The sequence below is a fragment of the Oppia nitens genome, unplaced genomic scaffold, assembly GCF_028296485.1.
Source record: "Oppia nitens isolate AA-2021 unplaced genomic scaffold, nextdenovo-longstitch-racon4-pilon3 scaffold8_pilon_pilon_pilon, whole genome shotgun sequence".
Classification (NCBI taxonomy): Eukaryota; Metazoa; Arthropoda; class Arachnida; order Sarcoptiformes; family Oppiidae; genus Oppia; species Oppia nitens.
The window spans coordinates 2,014,735-2,037,474 of record NW_026533252.1 but is presented as its reverse complement, the minus strand read 5'-3'; the positions used below and the strand labels follow the sequence as shown (position 1 = coordinate 2,037,474).

Sequence of the window (22,740 nt, the reverse complement as noted above, 5' to 3'; positions counted from 1 at the left end):
TTTTATTTATATATATATATAATTAATTAATTTTGCGCACAAATTTTATATTAATAACTGAATATATTAAAAATTTAAATTGAATAATTAATAATATATTTTGTTTTGTCAAAATCAATGATAATATAGAAGAACCCAATAATAACCAAACAAAATAACAGTAAAGTTTTTTTTTGGGGAAAATAAAACTATTTTGTTTAGCTTTTTTTAATAATCAAATTCAAACTAAAAGCTACTGTTTTTTGAAGTGAATCAGAAAAATAGATATATATTTGTAAGATTCATATAATTGTTGTGACTTAGGGTTAGTGAAAGAAAAGTGAGAGACTTTTCTTTCATGTGATATATGCGATATACAAAAGCAAATAAATATCATATATATATTTTTGTTTAGTTTTATTCATTCAAATATAGATATATAGATATATAAAGTATATATATATATATATATAAAGTGTGTTACATTCAGCCGTTGTGTCGAAGAAGTGGATCAAATGCAAGCAGAGGAAGAAATGATACCTTTAGTGGAAGAGAGAGAGAGAGAGTTAAGGCTCCTTAAGCCGACCGGATTTGGCGGCCGACTCGCTATTTGCTGGCGACGAGCAAAGCTTTACTGCCAGTGCTTTCAATAGACAGACAGAGAGTAAGAGATATATAGCCTGGGATGACATACCAGCCCTAACTTCATTGGGAAATATATATATATATAGTTTCGATTTAATTTTGATGCCATAACTCATATATACAATCGGTATAATTCATTCAAACAATTCATTGTTTCTGATAAAGCCATACAATAATGTAATTTTCTATCATATGTATCGATATTTTCCAGACTATGTCTTGCATACCATTGTGTTCAAAGTCTATAAATTTTTATTTGTGATCTCATTTATATAAGATTTATGTATTAATCTTAATTAATCCATTTATTACAATCACTTTTGTTTACCCAATTATTTTTCTTTCTTATCGTTATAAAGTTATTAAAACAAATCACATGAATTTGTTATAATTTATAATATTATTTTTACTGCTTATTTATTTCAGTAATTATTAAAGTAATAGTATAAAGTATTTATTAATAACTATTAGTATTTAATATTATAATTATATATTAATATAAATATAGGTAATTATTTACATTGAATATTATAAATATTAATAATAATTACTATAATTACTTAATATTCTTTGATTTCTATAATATTCAATAATAAAATTAGAAATAAAATAACATCTAATAAAAATACAGTTACATACTGTACTTATGACACATTATAATATTTTTAAAGTAAATCTACTGTATTTTTTAAATTTTTGTTTTGTTTTGTTCAATCGTTTCAATAATTAATATATATATATATGTATAATATACAAATTATTAATTAATTAAATAAAAAATTATTGTTAAATCAATCACTATTTTATTTAAACATTTTGTATATAAAATACATCAATTGAAGATTTTATAGTACACTCTGTCTAATTAGAAATACAAAGAGAGAGAGAGAGAGAGAGAGAGAGAGAGAGAGAGAGAGAGAGAGAGAGAGAGTATTTGCAGTGTTGTATCGCTTATTTGGATTAAACGATATGTGATATAATATTTTGTGTCTATATATATATAAATCCTTAACAAATCTATTACTATATATTTTTTGTTTTAAAATGAATGGATATCAAGTAATTCTTAGAGGATTTAAAGTTCTTAACAGCTCTCAAACACAATGAGTGATTTGATACACAATTTAATGCACTCATAGATATATATATAGTATATATCGTATACAATATACATTGTCTATAGATATATATATATATATACAATGAGCCGGCTTATCAAATGGCTAATAGTATATAAATGAAAAAACAATAAAACTTGAATTTAATTTTAAATAATGTAGTTTTTCAAATGAATAATTATGAAATCTTATTTTATAATAATATATGCATTTGTGTTTGAATAGAAACATTTTTAGAGAGAGAGAGAGAGAGAGAGAGAGAGAGAGAGAGAGAGAGACTAATAAAGTGAGAAAAACAAATTATATATAAGTTTTCACTTTACTTAAGTATATATGAAATATGGGATTTGTTTTAACACTGATTTTAAGCTCAAAATAACAAGTATTATAGACTAAATGTGTTTTGAGAGTTTTGCACTGATTTTGTATCTATTTTTTTGTTATTTTCTATTATTTCTATTAATAGATAAATGGATATCATATCATCAATTTTTCATTTAAATAATTTTTTTAAAAATATAATACAATTTTTCTATAATTTATTTTTTATCGGTTTTTAATACAGTATTTTAATATAAAGATTATTAAATATTCCATTTATTTATTTATTATACAATATATGATTAAATGTCAGTGTCTTATCAATTATGAATTTAAACATTTTTAAACATATAATACTGTATAGCAAACAATGTAGACATATATATGACACGCAAATGTGGTATTATTCACAAAGTGCTGATATTTTATGCAAAAGTTTATAGCAATTTTGACATTTTTTTGTGTCCGAGAGTATACAAACAAATTATTGTAACCAAAAATATATAATAATAACTAATATTGTTTGCCATTGTTTGCCGTCCCATACATACATTTATGATAGACAAGTGTATTGTTGTTAATGAGAAAATCAATACATTATAACATCATATATATATAATATTCATAGAGTAAAAGTGAAAATATTATTGATGAAGACATCATCTGCTTGTAAGCACATCATTGCCCACTAAACTTATATATATCATAAAAATATATATACATTGATAAAACATCTGCAATATTTTCACACTCACGACACCCCTGACTCTTAAATATAGTTTTAAGAGTATCACACCATCGATGCCAACACACATACCGGCGCTAAAAAACAGTGAAATGTGTTTTGTGTCGTAATTGAGACAAACAATATATAAAGTATATAATAATATAATACTATTTAATTATGAATACAATTGGCTTACAATTAGTTTTTTAAATGTTGTTTGCGGTACAACCAAAATCATGACTAACACATCCCATGACTAATAAATGTTAGATAATTAAGAAAACTATTAGATATTCATTATATTTGTTGTATTAATTATATTAAGTTTTACTCATATTATAGTTGTTTATTACAAAATAATTATTTATTTTATTAGAAAAGATTTTGCAACTTATAATTTATTCGATACCTTATTTCAATTTAATGATAAATTTTATTTTTAAAAAAAAACATTATATATTATATAAAATAGATTTTGGTTTATTTAATTTATTAACTATATATATATGCATAGTATTTGATAACTTTTAATTAACAATTTATATTATAGGTATAAAATACAAAATCAAATTAATATGTAATAATAATGATAATGTTTTTTAAGTATATAATTTTACACTACATTTAAAATACATTTGTAAAATATTGTTCAAACTTTCTAATTATATGACACTATATGCCATCTATAGTACAGTATATACATTAAACAGTTAACATATATTAATGATATTAAAAGTTTTGTAATTTATCGCAGACATACTCATAGTTAGTGGGAATTTTGGATATTAATTAATTATTTTGTATAATTTTTAAAAATCAAAATTATTAATAATTGTCACATTAGGTTTGATATGTTTCTAAATACCAATACAATTACTTATCAATAATTACATGATATGCTTGTCTAGAAAATATTTGTCGATTTGTTATATCTTTTTTAAAAAATAAAATGATTTATAATAATTGCTTAGTAAAAAACGTATGAATGACTAGTATTTTTTATTTACTTAAATAAAACATTGAAAAATATTTGTGACGTTCAAAATGTTAAGACAACAATTAATATATTTATTTATTTATTAAATTATTATTATTATTTATTAAATTTTTGTTATTATTTATTAAATTTTTATTATTATTTATAGAATTTTTTTAAACTTAAATTTTAAATTAATATTTCAATTAATTTTTACTTAGCTTTTATTCTACTCTGATATTAATATTAATAATTAATATTTTTATATGAAAAATTATATTATGCTTAATTATAACTTATTATTTATATACAAAATAATAATTGTTCAATATAAATTCTTAATGTTTTATTTATTATAATTATTATAACATATTTTAAACAATTGTTATAACATTATCTTTAAATTAAATAAAAGTACATTTTATTAGTTTTATAGAAGTAATTAGAAAATAAATTTTAAAATTGCAAAATCAAAATAGTTTTATATTACTGTAGGTTTCCTTAATTAATACAATATAATACATTAATTGCTAAAATAGAAAGTATTGTATTAATTGTTTCTCATAAACATTTAAACAAATTTACTTAAAATATTTTAAAATCTCTATCTATTATACAAGTCTTTTTTTATTTTAGTATATTTGTTGTAAATATATACTGATATAAAATTTATTATATCTGCAAACAGTATAATATAGACAACATCTGTATTGATAATTATACTATTATATATAAAATCAACATAATAATTTATTGATTTTTTTGTAAACATAACTATTAAATGTATTACAAAAGTAAAATTAAAAGTAACTAAATTTCAATTAAAATTACACAACAAAGCGAACAATATTGAAATATAAAAATGTGATTATATATATATATTATTGATTTTTTATTTAAATAACAATATTTTAATATATATAAAAACATTTACAATCATTTTAACATAAAATTATGATTATATATTTGATTATTAAACTTTTTATTTCAGAATTTATTTTTATTATTAGTAATCATTTATAAAATGCAAATATTTTTATAATTATCTAATTTATTTTGTTTATAAACACTAAATATTATTGTTTGTTACATATATGGAAAAAATAAAAAAAAATAATCTAATTTTAAAATATAAATAAAAATGAAAGTCTTTAATAAACTAATAACTTTATTTATAACTAAATTTAAAAAAAAATACATTTCCTATAAATTGATAGTAACACCGATTTAAAGTTAAGACATTTATGGCATATCTATGAGTATTATTGTTTTTTATTTAGACTATTAAAGGAGTGTATAGTTTAGTATAATTTATAAAAAAAATTATAAACTACAGAATTTACATGTATAAATTATACAATTAATAAAAATATTAAAAATTATTTTCTATTAATTAGTTAAAATAAAATTAATAATAAATTATTTTCTATTAATTAGTTAAAATAAAATTAATAATAAATTAATAAAAGTATATATGTTAAAAATCATTTTAAAACTAAGCACAATTATTTTTAAAATATTATTTTAATATAAATTATCTTATCTATATATTTAAAAATAAAAATAACGCTTTATCTGTATGAAAGTTTTATTATGGGTCACTTATTTTTTTTTAATAAAAATAATAAAAAATTTTAGATGAGTAAATTTTAGATGAGAGTATATAAAGACAAACATTTTTAGGCAAAAATTCAAAATAATAGTTTTGTAAAGTTTGTGAAATAACAAATTAAACATTTGTTGTTATTGTGATAGACATATATCAACATAAATATGAAACCTAACGTAAGTATTTTATTATTTCAAAATATTATAATACTAATACTAATAACTGAATTTTAATTATAATATATTTAAATTACAGAAAATACTATTGTTTTCAATGATTGTGATGTTTGTAAACATCATTATAGTTATCGAAAGCAAAAAAGGAGTAATTCTAGGGATTATTGGTTTGCATGCATTGAGACGATGGCACGGATTACAACACATGCATAACTTTGTCACTTATTATATGCCGCTCAGGTATGCGGCACAGGCCTGGAAAGGCTATGGAAAAGCATCACAAAGTGGTCACAAAAGCGGTGAATATCATAGCGATGGTCACCAATATTCTACTAATTCATACAAATTAAGTGATAAACAGTCACATCATTTGGACCAATTGACGGACAACTACTATCCAGAAGATATCAGTGCTTTACATAATTATTATTAAATAAAATGTATTTATATTTTCTATTTATTTAATTATATATATATATTAATTTTTTATGATCTTTTGTAATAAAAATAACTTAATCATAGTTAAACATTTTTAAGGTAATACTGTTTTTTATTTATTAATTTAATAAATTTAATTTTAAAGTAAGAACATGTATGTATGACAAGTAAAAATAATATGACATTAACATTTTTATTATTATCGTTATTTTTGTTATCATAATTAGGATTTTTTTTGTTATCAATATATAATATTTTTAAAAAAACTCACATTTTAAATTGTTTTTTATTATTGTAAATATTTAATTTGATATTATTTTTTTAACTAATAAAATAAATATAATATATGTTAATTAAAAAATAATTTGTTATTTAATTTATAATTAAATATTATATAAACAATGTTAACAGCATACTGAATATTAATCTACTTAACTAACTAAATAAACATTATATATTTTTTAAAGAAATAGATAACAGAATATAAATGTAATACTTGTATATAATAATTTCAATTTAATCATAACTTTCATGTATATGTATTGCAAAAAATGATAATTTATTTTTTATGTTTTCTTCATTACTCGTGATAATACACATAAACTGACAAATGTTGAGAAAATAATTTTTTTAATACAAAGTATTATTAGTGTAGTCTTGTTTCGTCAAATATCCATTGAAAACATCTCAATATGTCATCAATTGATTCAGGTATGTCTATACATTATTTCAGATAATTTAAATAATTAATATTTATAATATTCAATATATATATATATGTATATGTATTTAATAATAAAATTATATGTAACTACACATTTCAATAATTATTATATTGTATGCATTGCATAACTATTATTATAAACAGTGTTATGACAACTAGGCTGATCAGTTTATTTTTTTCAAAACATGTAGATCAAAAATATTTAATCTATATATATATATATATTTTTTAATTGTTACATTTAAATAACTTTAAAAATTAACATTACAAGTGTTACTGTATGTATATAAATATTTATTACTTTTTGTGTTTTAAAATATAAAAATATACTGTATATTTGTATAATTACTAACAATTACTATATTATTAATATTCTATAGTCATAATATTTAACAATTTGATGTTTATTTACTAAATCTAGTTGAAATTGTACCTAGGTCAGACACTATTTTTTTTTTAAAAATCTATAAGAGTATAGTCAGCACCTGTATCTCTGGTCAGTCTAATATCAATCATAAATTTAGATGTAATACTGTACTGTATCTGCATTTTACAAATTTACAAGTATTCAGATAAACCCTAACATTTGTAATAAAAACATTTATAATAGGATATATGATTGTAGGTGTTTACTAAAATAGCAAGTTAATTAAACCATGGTAAATAAAATAAATAGCATCATGCTCATTAATCAATTTAGTCAATCAATACACGCTATATGTTTTGTATCTTAACATTTATAATACAGTATTATACTGTATATAGTATTTAATAAATTATTATATCAAAAGTTATTATTATTATTATTAAAGTTTTTCTATTAATCATAATTTTAATGACAAATTTTTTCTTTTATTATTATAACAACTCATTACTTGTATAGTGTATTAACTATTATTATATAAAATTGTTATATAAAACATTAAAAAAAACTAAAATAAAAAACTCATAATAAATGCATTGATTATATTATATATTAGATTGTATTGAATGAATGTATTGTATAATATGTATAATATTGGGCGCATCCCTTATATTTGTGTGGATAGGGATTGTGATGACGCACACGGAGTGTCTATTTCAAGCACCTGTCAAACGGTGTGCCAACACAAGCACTTGGCGTTAATATAAACTAAAACTTAAACACATTTTATAAACATATGTATAGAATATTCAAAAAGAAATAACAATATAATAGACAGTGTATTCATATTATATAAAATTAAATCCATCATTGATTCAGTTATTTATTTATTTAATATAATAATAATAATAATATTTGTATAAAAAAATTTGTTGATATGATATTTGAAAATTGAAAATTGAAAATTGAACATGATCATTTCATTTCATTTTTTACACATACTTAACAAACAAACATAAAAAAGTTATACACAAATAGTTTGCATAGTTTTAATAAATATGTTTATTTCAATATACAGTATAATATCAGTATTTTTTTTAAATAAATATTTTTAAAATAGCGGTTCACATTAAATAGCGTAAACTGTATATATATGTGTGTCGCATAGCATTTTGATTGGTACAGTGAGTACTCTGATAAAGTCAACCAAAGTTACGGCATAATAGAGCTAACAATGTTTTACTATTAACGTTGTCTTACTGTACGTATACAACACATACCTCAATACGTCGACTACAGTATACAACCAATAATATTATAGTTTATGACTTGAATCGTCATTGACTTGAACTACAACTACTAATACTGTAGTAATGTATCGTTGAATCACTGAATGAGTCAATTCATGTCATGTTATTATAGTGTTTGTTGTCGTAGTTGTTGTTTGTGTCCACCGATTGATTGACTAATTAATTAATTGTATATAAAAAACATATGATTTATTGATTGAAAACAACCGATCAATGAATTGGTGGACAAAACAGTTTTTATTTGATTAAGTGATACATGTTTTTTGAAGACATCCTCTAGTTTTCAGTGACATCATTGAAGTTCATTGCAAGACATCTGTGTTGTTATCAATTTGTGGTTAATTTACTTTTTATTATTGATTATTAGTATTACTATTAGTATTAGTTATCTCTAATTATTATTATTAATAATAAGTAATTAATTATTAGTCATAATATGTGATAATATTAGCGCACAATTGAATGACTACTAACCTATTGATTGTCTTTTACAAAATGTCTTGACTTTTACAGTCAATTGATGGCCGATTTGGGGACACAAGTGCTGACCCTATCATCAGGAAGTCATACAAAAGAGGCGACACTTCGTCTGTCACGAAGCGCACAGCCGACGAGCGCCGACCGGATAGCGGAATCGGAACCGTTGTTACCGTCGACATCACATCAGACTCATTATGTGCCGCTATTGACCACTGAAGCCAACGACTCGCATACAACCGGCCAAACCGCCCGCACTAACCACAGTCTAATCATTGACGACACGACAATAGAAATATCAATGACTGGACCATCGATCAGCACAACGACGGCTACACTCAGGCCAACAGTGACTACCACTATAACAGACTCAATGCAGTCAAGTAGTAGTAGTATCAGTGGTAGTAGTTCCTCGTCAGCCAAAGATCACCGCAACGGACTAATTCAGATCCCTATTCCCGACAAATTCATGCGAAAAGGAGACAAACTGATGGCCAATAAAGAAGCGAACTCTTTGTGGCGTTCATTTCTTGCCTTACTCTTTGTATTTGCAAATATGACACTAAATCTAACCGTTTTGGCCATAATTCACGAACGGGTGCCACGGAATCAGCCACCGTTACCCGATCTTGCGTTTGATATTCTTCCGACAGCCGATTGGGCCCTATCTGTGGCCGAATACATAATTGTCATTCAAGTAGTGGGTGTTGTTGTACTTATAACACTTCATAGATATCGGTATGTATTTATAAGGCTATTAATTCAATTGTAACTATAATTTTATAGTCAATTTATGTATTAAAAAATAACCCATTATTGACTTTTTTTTTGTATCGACAATTTTAGTAAACATTATTATAGTTATACTTTAGTTATTAATAAAACTAAGTTTATATTAGACTTTGCCCTTCACTTGTCGATCAATTGAATGTTGAAACTAATTTATCATAAAATAATGACAATATGAAAAACATTTGCCCATAAAATTTAATAATTGATTTACTATTTTTAAAATATATAACATATATAGTGTGATATTATTTCGTCGTATTTGCATAATTTTGGGTGTTTTATATTTGTTTCGGGCCATATGTATGGCCTCAACACAAGTTCCCGTCGCTAACGTCAACTATTATTGTTCACCACAAGTAAGTGAAACTAATCATTGTTTATGTGATATTCAATTTATTTATTTGTCTATAATATTATATATTAAATATAATTTTCAAAAAAATGTTTTATTACTCCAAAAAGTCATTAGTTTTTGTCAATAGTTTTGCCTTTTTCTAATATTTCCTTTTATTTCAATATTTATTGTTTGTTAGATATATTAACTATCATGTATGCAATAATAATAATAATAATATTTAGCTTAACAATGAATTATTGCTATGAGTTTAACTTTCATTTTTCTCTGAATATTCAAAACATTATTTTATTTATATTTTACTAAAAACAAAAAGATTTTTGTCTTTACGGTAATGACATCATTGATAATGAATTTTCCTTATATTTTAGTGGATTTTTTCCATTATATTTCTCAATAATTGTTAATAATGAAGTATAATAATAAATAATAAATATTTAAAATTGTTATTTAGTAGTATTTAATATATAATTTGTAAGTTGTTTATTATTAAATTAGTTGCCGTACTTTATTATTAATACAACGGTTCATATTTTTAAATGAAATGTTTTTCAAATCTTAAATATGATGTATATTTTATTAGTCAAAATAGTTGATAAATATTAGTCACTCTAATAGATATCATAGTTTGATTATATGCCAAATCTAATGAAACACTAGAGACTAATGACACAAAAATTTTATTATTAAAGTTTAGATGTCATAATATTGTCTATTATTAACTTATAATCTTTAAATAAAAACTACCACTACTTTCTAACTTAACATTTGATGAAAATATTTTTATAAACCAAAAATTGCATTTATTAAAAATATCCAACTAGTAATTTCAATTTATTACAATTGTTGTTCATATGAAACATTACATTAGTTTGTTTGTATTAGACAGTAATTTAATAATTGAAAAAATTTATATATTTATTTTTTTAGTGATATTTGAACACTATATTACTCTTAAAAAATAAATAATAATAATGTGACTCCCAATAGTAGACAAATTCAATTAAATAAATGTATGCTTTATTGCATTAATGGATGTTTCACTGTTTCTTATATTATATACTTGTATATATATATTATTATAAATTTAATTGTTAATATAGTTAGGGTTTACTGGTTTTGAATAGTAAACTAAATATATAAAGTATCCGTAAAACTAGAGATAATAGTATAATGAATTTATTGCACTGATATACTGTATTATTATTATACAAAACACTGAATAATAAAGAGATTCATTGAAATTATTGTCATTATTATGAATATTACATTTTATTATTACATTTAATGATGTCTCGCTTTATCGCTAATTTAATGTAATATAATATTACTAATATTACTCTCATATATACAGTATATTCAAAGCGTTGTTATTATCCCAATAATTATACAATAATTTGTTTAATAAGGAAATAGTTTTTTAAGCGGCGAATCATTGCATCAAAACACTTGAAATTTGATTCAATAAATAAAAAACTCGTTTAAATTTTTGACATTTTTTATGAAGTGAATCAATATTTTATTTCATTAAACTTAATGTGTTATTGAGATTGTATTAAAGCGAATAATTATAGCACTATTTATAAGTCACACTCGTTTTAAATATAATTAAAGCTTAGATTTGCAATTTTATAAATATTACAAATAGTTTTTCAACACAATTACACAAACAATTATATTTATTTAGTTTTAAAATACACTAAAATCGACCTTGGTGTTGTTAAAGATTTTGTATGTGGAAAAATTAACTAGACACATTTTTTAATTTTAAAAATTTTATACAGGCATAATAGTATACTAATATATGTATAATTTCCATGCCATTGTTTTTTAATAATGACTCTTTATTAATTAATACACTATATAATTGTGTATACCTGTATTAATATTGAATAATGAGTTTTTAAAATTAATATTTTAATCTTATACTTTTTTTAATGAACATTAATTAATTATAGGTATAGAAAATTTTTTAAAGGATTTTTTTAATTTATATTAAAGTTTAGGTTAACCAATAATGTTTGAAACATTATATGTTAGATTTTATGAGATCCATAACATATTATTAAAGTATTATTAATTAAACTTAATTTTTATGTCATATATAAATTTGATATATGCATATAATTTCTATATAATATAATGGATTCTAGATTTATTAGATATAAAGATTACGTTTAATATACAGTATACTGTAGTTATTAACTTATGTTTTGTGTATAGATTGATATAAATTTATATAATTTATATATTGGCATAAATAGGATAAGTATGTCTCTTAAGAGTGATTTAGTGCCAAATTTGTAAGACACTGATTTGATTTCAATGTCATTAAAATAATTAATATATTTTTAAAAATTGCCTTAACCCTTAAAACATTGTCTTTATTAATATAAAAAAAAACTTCTGTGTGTTTTTGACATACATTTAACTGTTAGTTATCTGTAAACATAAAAATACTTTATTAAATAATTTAAATGCTATGTAATTTGTAAACAATTTGTCATATATACTGTATAAATATATAAATCAAGAAAAATGATTTGTGTGAAAAAACATATTTTTGCTAAATTGCTTATGTATTTCCTTTTTATATTATAGTTGAGAAATTCTAGCGACCCGTCGGGTCAGTCCAATGTGACGACCGGTCAATTTATATCGATAATAGCTTCACGAGTCTTCTACATGAGTCTGGGTATGGGTTTATCTATTAACGGTCATCACTCGTATTGTGGCGATTATATATACTCAGGACATACCATCATTTTAACGATTGGTTTGTATTCAATCACTTACTTTAACAATATGTATCAATTTTTATTACATTTTTGGTGACTAACAGTAAGCACAAGTAGGTTGTTATACAGATAATATTTTAAATAAATACCAAACACACCTGAGCATACATTATATATTTGTGTACAGCGCATTTGTTATTATGACCAAGGGCAACTATTTTAATTAAACAAAAATATATTTTACTATTTTAGATTATAGGAATTTATGATGTAATTACGGGGAAAATAGTATATTTTACTTAAATTTATTTTTAAACTTTATTTTCTCGATATTTCCTAAAAAATGTTTATAATTGAATAACTAATTATTAGGAATAACATGTTTTTAAGTTTTTTTATTTTCGAGAAATCGGAAACTGGTTTTAAAGTGAATTTATACTGTTATTGTATATACATTTTAACCACAATTTATCACATTTATACGTTAGATGATTACTTGAGTATTTTAACTATTTGTATAAATTTTATTTATTTTTTAAATTTTTATCAGCTGTGTGTAAATGACATGAATTTAATAACAAAAAATACAATATATTCACAGTTAAAAGTATTTATATAAAATAGGTTACAATAAGTGGATTGTATTATTTATTTAATGTATTGAAAAATATTAAGACAAAAATTTGTGATCAAAATAATAGTTAGGAATGTTTAGGAATATTCTATGAATTCATAAATTGATTTCTATTTATAGTTTGGTTTCTACAGAAACTTTAATTACTTTAAGCTTACATTTCAATATCTCATATTTTTGTTAACAATTTCATGCTTTATATTATATAGACACTAATGATTAGTATATGATATATAAATTACATTTTAGTCTAAAATATGTAGAATATTAATACTTAATATAAATGATAGATTATAAAGATTATAAATAAAGTCATCAAAATAATAATAAAAAGTTTATATTTGTTTAAAATTATGACATAATATAAATATATTTATAATAAATAAATTGAATTGAATTGACAGCCTATTTAATGTTTCGCGAGTATGCCATCCCATCCCGTTGTCGGACATATTTATGGAAATTTGTGAACTTCTTTTTGATTGCACTGACCTTAACGGGAATCGTGTGTATATTGATATCCCGGGGCCACTATCTTATCGATATAGTGATCGCATATTTTGCCACAACACGAGTTTTCTGGATTTATCACACATTATGTTATAATAATGCTCTCAGGGTTTGTATTCATTACTTTTATTTATTTATTTATTTTTTATAATATTTTTAAAGAAATAGTAAGTAATTTATTAATGAAATTTGTTTACATTTTAAAAATGACAGTTCCAGCCGTCAACCAACTACCTGTCCCGTGTCTGGTGGTACCATATCTTTATATACTTTGAAAGCGCGCATCCATTAAGTGAACGCATAACATATGGCGATCGCACAGATAGCCAATTATCTCAAATGACTCCCCGATCGTTTGAATGGCCTCTGCCGTGGCCGCGGTTTTTACGGCGAAAACGACGCTCAGCTCAACGTCTACTACAAACACAACAGGCATAGGAATCGGTGATCCGATACTTCTTATCCCAAAATATTTATCTCATTTTAGGTGTTAAATACATTTAAAAACAAAACATTTAAAAAAATCAGTGGTATTATTAAATAATATGTATATTATTATATCTTTTTAAACAACAAAAACTAACTTTTTTAAATATCTAATGTATAGTAAATAAATTATGAGAAAACAACTTTTCGTTTTTTTACTATGATTTTGATAAATTGTTTTAATTTTTTACTCATTGAGCTATCATTTTATTTATTAATTATAATAATTTTTGGTTTATTCAATGTTTTTGTTACTAATAGTTTGCAATTTATTGTTTTCTTAACAATCCATAAACTTATGGCAAAAAACAACGTTTAATTATTTGTCTAATCATTTAATAGTCATATTAGACATATTAATTAATTTTGCAATATAATTTACACCATTAGTTATGTGTTAAAAATTATATATATAATGTTGTTTTCTCATAATAATTATTATTATAATAACAATAACTATTGAAATTTTAACGAAAGATTAAAACGGATAAAATTTAAATGATGACAAAAGTTTAGAAATGGTTTATAAAAAATATGTTAATATTTATAAATTATATTTATATTAATCACGTTTTTAATTATTGGGTTAATATTATTATTGTTTTATTTATAATTATTAAAATTTAAATTTTTATTTATCCCCATATTTAATAATGATTATTATATTTTAATTTTGTCAACATTTCATTGATATATGTTTTCAATATTTGAAAAAAAGATTATTTTTTATATTTATTTTTCTATGTTATAAACTAAAAATTTATATTTTCTAATTTATAGCTAGGTGTGTTCAGTAAAATCTAATCAAAAAGTTATTTTTAATTTGAAATTTTCACATATCTTTTTTTGTTTGAGCTATTTTTTAAATTAAATAATTTAACTAAACCCTGTATATTGTTGACAATTTTCTATTATTATTATTATTTATATGTAATGATCAAAATGATTGCCAAAATTTGTTTTTATTTATTTTATAAAACCAAATTAAATTTGAATCCAAAGACATATTGTTTAATAATTGAAAAAAAGTTGAAGGATATGAAACAGTGAGACATATATTAAATATATAACTTTAAATAAGTTTGATTTTGAAAATATATTTTAATTGTTTCAAACAAATACATTAAATAATGATAAGAAGTTTTAATTAGTAATAAAATTAATTGTTATAAACATAATAATAGTGTGTTTGACAAAATTATTGTGTCATTAATACATAAAAAAAATTATATTAATATTAATATAAATTTTAAGATCTATTTAACTAATGTATAATACGCTTAAATACACACAAAAAACTTGTTATACATAGAAATGTTTTTTTTAAAAGGGATTGTCTGTGTTTTTTTGGTTATAATTTAGTCGACAAAAATATTTTATATATTTTCTTATATTATTATTAAACAAGAAACAAAAAGTTTGACACAGATATAAAAAATTATTAGTAATACTATTATTGAACAGTTGATTAAATAGTTTTTCTATTTGAAAAATTTCAATTTAGCACAAAAAAATTATTTTCCATTATATTGTAGTATTACATATAAATATAGGTAATTAGAAAATATATTTTTTATAATTAGTACAATTTAATTAAAAAAAATAGATTTTGACTTCTAATAGATTTGACTTTGATATTATATGAAAAATTTTATGGTATTTTTATAATACAATTTTAATAATTTGTGATATTTTTGAAAACATTTTTTTTAAATATTTGATTTCTTGTTTAATTTTATTTTTGTCGATTATTTTTTTAATCAATGCATATTTTTTAATAAGATTTATAAATCATATTTGTTTCGGTCATATAATATATTTTATTCATATTCTATTAATATTAATCATAATTTATTACTATTAGATTTACAGACAATCTCTTAAAAAACATTTTTAATTACTAAAACTAAATTTTTAATATTTATTTAATAATGTGTGTTTTGATAGATTTTAACTTTAAATTGATTTATTAAGAATACATTTTAAACTATTGCTTAATTTTAAAACTATTTAAAGTTAATTAAAATAAGATAATATATTAACAATATTGTTAAACTTTGTTGATATTTATGTATTGATTGGAAAATAAATTACAGTTTGATTGATTGCTATAAATTTATTAATTTATATTTAATTTTTGTAAGTTATTTCTTATAATATAATTTTAATTTAATAATATTAATATATTTTTAAAAGTATGTATTTTTCACTAATTAAATCTAATTAATTAATATCAATTTTAGTATTTACTAAAATATAATAAGAATTAAATTATTACAGTTTTATGTTTTATTATTAAATTTTCATTTAAGTTATATTTATTAAAAATATTGATTTAGAGTTTATAAACAATAGAAACATAATTTATATAATTACCAATCAATTAATAATGACTAATTAATATATTTTAATTATATTGCATTTTCAATAGGATAATTAAAATTTAATTATGTGGAAATATAATATTTGTAAATTATTAAATTGTATTTTATAATTTAATTAGACTTTAATCTTAAAATATGCATTTGTTTGCATATTTATTATTATTTATTTAAAATAAAGTTCAATCAATGGCTAAAGAGTGAGATATTAAATTACGATAAATTATTTTTGAAATAATATTTGCTAAATAAATATAATTTAATTTCTAATAATATATACAATATTATTATAAATTATAATATTGTATTATAGCATCTGTCGAATTGTTTAAATAAAAAAAAATTATTACTATTGTATAAAATAAATTATTGCATAATTAATAATTTAAATATTATTTGTTCAGATTTAAATTTTATGACTATTTTATAGTTAATTATAGAGTATTAATCTAATAAACGATTAAAATTAGTTTGAAATATCAGCAAAACATTAATCAAAAAATGATATCACAAATTATAGCGTATATATGAAGTTGAAGTTTATCTTAAAAGTTATTTAAAAGTTTTTCTTATCATTTTTTTTGTTGAAAATTTTGCTGTGATTTCGAAAAATAAATTTTCAAATACAGAGAGAGTTTTGTATAAACAGTATATACAATACAAGTGTTTGAGAGGACCATTGGTTTTGATGGTTGAGAAGACAAGTCAACGATTTTTTTTGTTACCAAATCTTGTTATTATATAATAACTAGTCTTCTGTACAAAAAAATCTGAAAAATACTTGTTTTTCTTGTCTTTCTTTTTGAACAATATATACATATATATGCCATAAACCATGCGTTCAAATGTCTGCTTAGTATTGGTTACGTAATAAACAGATAATTTAAATTAAATGCCGGCATTGGGTACCTATTTCTCACATTTTTCATATCATTATTATTGAATAATATATATTTTATATATTATTTTTAACTTTATTTTTAATATATTAAATTTATTGAAACATTTATTAAATTGTCAATAAAACAAAAATACTTCAGACGTGTTGTGTTTTGTTAATATAATATAATTTTTTTTTTTGAAAAAATATTGTGTTTGACTATCATTATCGATGAAAATGAATTTATTAATACATAACAACAAATTATTGATTTTTCTGATTACGTTTTTCACTATATTTTACGGTAAGTTTTATTTTCTTTAAGTTTACATACATATCATATATGACGACAATATTATGATTTTTTTATTTGTTTTTTTAATGACAAAAAATATATTGTCGCTAAATATTATAATGAATCCTAAGTTTATTCAACTTATTTGACTTATGATTAAAATATATGAATACCTTTGGACTGACATTCAAACGGAGAGAGAGAAAAAATCTCTACTGTATTGAAACTTTGAAAATGACATTAAACTTAAACTTTTAATTTTAATATAAACAAAACACATATATTTAGATTACTTAAGCATAAAATTCATACAACAAAATGTATTGATTTACTTAATAATCAGATAAGTTATTAATACTTACATTAGTTATATTATAATATTATATATATATATATATATATATATATAGTATATTCGGATACTCATATATACAACATTTATTGAATTTGTAATAAAAGTTGACAAAAAAAAATTTTATAAATAATTTTTTCCAGAAAAACTATTAGTTTTTAGTTTAAGAAAGTGAAACCATATATATATATATAAAGTATATTTCCCTTTCAGTTACAAAACAATAATTGTGTGATTAGTGACGGACCGTAAAAGTTATAGTGATTTAAGTGCTAACTCTTTGATTACCTGTTGCTTTGAAACTAGTTTTTGGTTAAATGTTTTGTTGCCTATAATTATAAAACTTCACTGAAAAATCTCTTAACATTTTTCTCTAATAATAAATAAGTTTCAAGTTTTCATGTGTTTCTCTCTCTTATTAAGAGGTTTTGGCTAAAAGTCACTTAAAACACCGCTTATATACACTTTTAATAACGAGTTTGTTAGTAATAGTGGTGTCTATCTCTGCCAGTGCTCGACCTTCACCTCCCGGTGCGCTGAGGAGAGAGAGAGAGAGAGAGAGAGAGAGAGAACAGGCAGAGGAAGAAAATATGTTTTCTTTTTTTTGCCACAAAATATAACCAAACGTGTAGTGCAATAATAATTTGCAAACTTATATATATCTGTTTCACACTTAATATCTTTTTGGGAAAAAATTAAAAAGTTATCGTAAATATTTGTAGATTGATATTACATAAAAAACTTTTATCTAATTAATTATATAAGCAATTGTGTTGTGAAATGTTAGTCGAGATGTTGTCGGAAGTGATATTAGCGATAACCGCAACACTATATTTGATAATTTTATGTGTTTGCTGTCACCCGACACCAGGTCTACTATGTCACGGACCGTTACCAGGAGTTCAGTACAAATATAGCTATAAAAGTGAAATAATTATGAATAATAACGACTATCGGGAGCCGACCGGCTTCGGTATTGACTCGCAAATCATCGTTGAAAATATATGGCAAGACTCGAGCGGTTATCTGCTTTCATTGGCCATCGATTGGATGCAATTCAAGTCGAGGACGGGATCCAAGTTTGCCGACGGAAACCGAATCGACGACTGGAATCATCCGCTGTTTGCACATATAGACAGCAAAGGGGATGTCAAACAAGTGGTCGTTCATCAGTCAGAGACCACTACCGCATCAAATATAAAGAAATCACTATTGAATCACTTGAGGAGTAAAACACCAGAAAAAGTTTGTCAATATTATTGCCAATAAAAAAGATTGCTTTAAAAAAGATTCTGATTTTTATTTTCAATGTTTTCAGTCATCATTTGAATGGATTACAGACGGACTTACCATAAGTAAGAAGTCGTCGACAACTAATAGCGATATCAAGTCATTGCTTAATCCTGAAGTCGAGGACGTGTGGCACGTGTCGGCACAGTTGGCCAGCGATCACCCGGTGGTCATCAGTGCCAATGGCTGGCAAAATGTCACTTTACAATCAAGAATCTATTCATTTGCACATTCAAAACTATACAATAGGTTTAACATAATTGAATAATTTTTAAAAAAATATTTTTAATTATATATTTTTGTGATTTTAGTTTTTCATTAAAATTATTATCGGAAACAAAATCGTCGACACAAAAAATGAGTCAAATATCTATCAGTGAAGCCATCGATAGTTTGGGCGAACAATACATAGTGTCTCAGATAGTGATGACACCCGAAAGGGAAACGTGTCATAACTGTCAATCAATTAGTCATTTACTGAAAGACACCGAAAACGAAATTAAAGGCGAAACCATTGCGTCGATACCGATGACAATATCATACTTGAAACTCGTGGATCGGGTTCGCAGTGGAGGTCCCGGCGCTTCCAAAGATGATATTATAAAACTATTAAAATCGTATAAAAAAAAGAAAGATATTTTTGCATCGATTATCGACATATTGGCCGGTATTTGAACACTGATTTAATTAATTTAATTACTGAATTACTTAATCATTTTTTCTGGTAAAGGTTCCCGAACTGAACAGTCACTGTCCGCTGCATTTGAATATCTAAATCTACCGAAAAGTGAAGACCTTGATTATGGCGAACGCTTTTTAGTACAATTGGCTGTTTCTGTGATGACCGCCGCGCAAATGCAGGCCATACCATCATCAACTGTTATGGCCGATGAAGTAATCGGCGAAATACTTAAACAAACAGAGATCAAGAAATGGAAAAATGAAAAACTAAAACAAACGGCTTTTCTAATACTCGCCACACTATTGAGGGCTCATGTATTTGATATTAAAACTGATGTCACAAAAAATAACGAATTAATTGTAAGAACTAAATGGGTTATGAATGGTGTGATTAATGATATTTATATTATTGTCTTTTTTATAATTATTTTCAGACAAAAGTTATCAAACATTTGGTTACAGAATTGGATTTATGTAAAGAAACGGATTGTCGAGTTGTGTTACTTCACGCTATCGGCAACACCGGTGTCATCCGTGACGGTGTCTATCAGTCAATTAAGAAGTACTCGATCGGCGGTAAACGCGAATCGATTGCCGCAATGAAAGCCCTTCGCGAATGTCTTCAATTGTCACAAATCGACGACAAACTAAAGTCAAGGCTCAGACTTCTGTTAGTACGTGTAGTCTATGACCAAAACCAGGAAACGACATCACGTTTTATAGCGGCAGAGCTTATCTCGAAATATCTTTACGACGAAAAAACAACTAAAGAATTGATCAAATATTTGCCAGCTTTTGGTAAACAAGTTTTTGATTGTTTTTTTTAAATAAAAGTTTGATAATTCAATTTACACATAAAATATGATATTTTCAGGTAATAACGAGTTGGCCACTATCATCTGGAACCGAGCTATTTCATTGGCACCAACAATCTCATCGGCTCATAACAACTGGCATTTGCATTCAACCACTTTAAACGGATCGTCGGCTACCTTCTCGAGAATAATGGGCGGAACCAAAAGTATAAATGCCTCGTATAAGGTACTGATGGAACTGTTAAATAAAGGAAAACTCTTAAAAGAGTCGGCTTTCGATGTGGAACTGTCGACACCCGACGGTAACGCCCAACACTTGATTACTGTCGGAATGTTTGCTAGAGGTTTACAATCGTTTGCCGGTTAGTGTGTTAACCATTAATATTTAAAGATATTTATTTGTAGACTATTTTTTTGGTAAAATCCTGAATAATTAGGTGATTCAGATGGCAGTGAAGTTGTTGAAGATAACGATGTGGGAGATGAGGAACAAACAATGGCCGGAATGTCATTACGTATATTAGATATTCAATTGAGACCATTCACATTTTTCACGGGCACCGGCGAACTCATGGGACACGTTTGGTCGGGCACAGCGTCCGATCCGACCAATGCCTTCCAGGGAAACCTATTGTTAGCCGACTACTGGTCCTCTCAACCACTGATCAACGGTTTTATGGTCGACCAAAAACTTCGCGGAATTCTATCGCTAGATCTTAGCGGAGAAATACAGATCTCATTATGGAATCGAAACTCTCATTCTGTGGTTCACACAAAAGGATCGCTACTATTCCAGGGCTCACAAACCATACTGACCTCAGACGTGAAGACTTCGGCCTCCAAACAGTTCTCGTTTGGCGGCAATACTCAGTTGGACTTCATTACTGACCTCGACTTCTACTCGACGCCATTCAAGATGTGTATGCAAATTGTTAGACCAGAGTTCACATTCAGGTATGTCATGTCTACGACTTCTATATCTTTATATATATATATATATAGTATATATGTCTGTCCTGTTATTTTCAATGCTCTAATAACTGTTTAATTAAAAACTGTTATATTTTTTCTCTTTTATTTCTACTTAAAGACATAACACCCGAAAGTACGAACGGGTCAACAGTGATAGTCTTCATCGGCGTATCCATCGCCGTATGATTAACATACCGGCCAAGTCCTATGCCATGCATCGGGACAACAATGAAATGTGTGCTCTCATGAATAGTGATGATTAAAAACTGATTTTTAAATTTAATTAATTTACAATAATTGCAATCAATCACAAAAAATTATCATTTTTGACATCTCTAATCCAATCATAGATCTTCAATGAATCTGTTTAAAAATGTTTACTCAAATATATTAACTTTAATTTTTGTTGGAATTAATAATATAATTTTTTTTTATATATCAAATGGACTTCAATTTTATGTCAATTTGTGTATAAGATGTTTCAGTGATTAATGTTTTCAAAGAGTTTTTTTTAATGAGTTTAGTTAAAAAATTTTAGTGAAATTATTATTAATATAACAAAAATCTTATTTAATAACTATTTTTTAAATCTATGTTTCATTTGATTTATTAAAAAAAAGTTTACTAATTGTCAAATAAGTTGCCAAAGAATGTGATTTATTTTGTTTTAAATTATATATGAAATTATAAAAAAT

At 23.6% G+C, this 22,740-nt stretch overlaps 2 protein-coding genes across 4 annotated transcripts; both read left to right on the top strand.

Moving 5' to 3' along the window:
* The first annotated feature begins 6,608 nt into the window (after nt 1-6,608).
* On the top strand, nt 6,609-14,494 carry LOC128964226 (phosphatidylcholine:ceramide cholinephosphotransferase 2-like). 2 transcript variants are annotated; one of them, XM_054310790.1, is made up of 6 exons: nt 6,609-6,700; nt 8,901-9,602; nt 9,895-10,012; nt 12,613-12,787; nt 13,788-14,002; nt 14,107-14,494. In XM_054310790.1, exons 2-6 carry the CDS (start codon nt 8,908-8,910, stop codon nt 14,329-14,331), a joined length of 1,428 nt encoding a protein of 475 aa, XP_054166765.1. In that variant the 5' UTR covers nt 6,609-6,700; nt 8,901-8,907; the 3' UTR covers nt 14,332-14,494. The 2 variants fall into 2 exon arrangements, with proteins under 2 accessions (XP_054166765.1, XP_054166764.1); XM_054310789.1 differs by lacking the exon at nt 6,609-6,700 and adding an exon at nt 8,447-8,724.
* A 3,337-nt stretch (nt 14,495-17,831) lies between these two features.
* On the top strand, nt 17,832-22,461 carry LOC128964219 (microsomal triglyceride transfer protein large subunit-like). Of its 2 annotated transcripts, XM_054310782.1 has the most exons (9): nt 17,832-17,944; nt 19,159-19,532; nt 19,606-19,826; nt 19,889-20,244; nt 20,308-20,618; nt 20,693-21,056; nt 21,133-21,435; nt 21,511-22,027; nt 22,164-22,461. In XM_054310782.1, the coding sequence occupies exons 1-9, from the start codon at nt 17,872-17,874 to the stop codon at nt 22,306-22,308; spliced, it is 2,664 nt and encodes an 887-aa protein (XP_054166757.1). In that variant the 5' UTR covers nt 17,832-17,871; the 3' UTR covers nt 22,309-22,461. The 2 variants fall into 2 exon arrangements, with proteins under 2 accessions (XP_054166757.1, XP_054166756.1); XM_054310781.1 differs by lacking the exon at nt 17,832-17,944 and having other exon boundaries at nt 18,495-19,532.
* Nucleotides 22,462-22,740: the final 279 nt, after the last annotated feature.

Coding starts and splice junctions, on each gene's coding strand:
- LOC128964226 (XM_054310790.1), top strand. CDS start 8,908: ATGGCCGATTTGGGGACACAAGTGCTGACCCTATCATCAGGAAGTCAT. Junction 9,603..9,894: donor ATAACACTTCATAGATATCG/GTATGTATTTAT, acceptor TAACATATATAG/TGTGATATTATTTCGTCGTA. Junction 14,003..14,106: donor GTTATAATAATGCTCTCAGG/GTTTGTATTCAT, acceptor TAAAAATGACAG/TTCCAGCCGTCAACCAACTA.
- LOC128964219 (XM_054310781.1), top strand. CDS start 19,068: ATGTTAGTCGAGATGTTGTCGGAAGTGATATTAGCGATAACCGCAACA. Junction 19,533..19,605: donor GGAGTAAAACACCAGAAAAA/GTTTGTCAATAT, acceptor CAATGTTTTCAG/TCATCATTTGAATGGATTAC. Junction 21,057..21,132: donor CAAATATTTGCCAGCTTTTG/GTAAACAAGTTT, acceptor TGATATTTTCAG/GTAATAACGAGTTGGCCACT.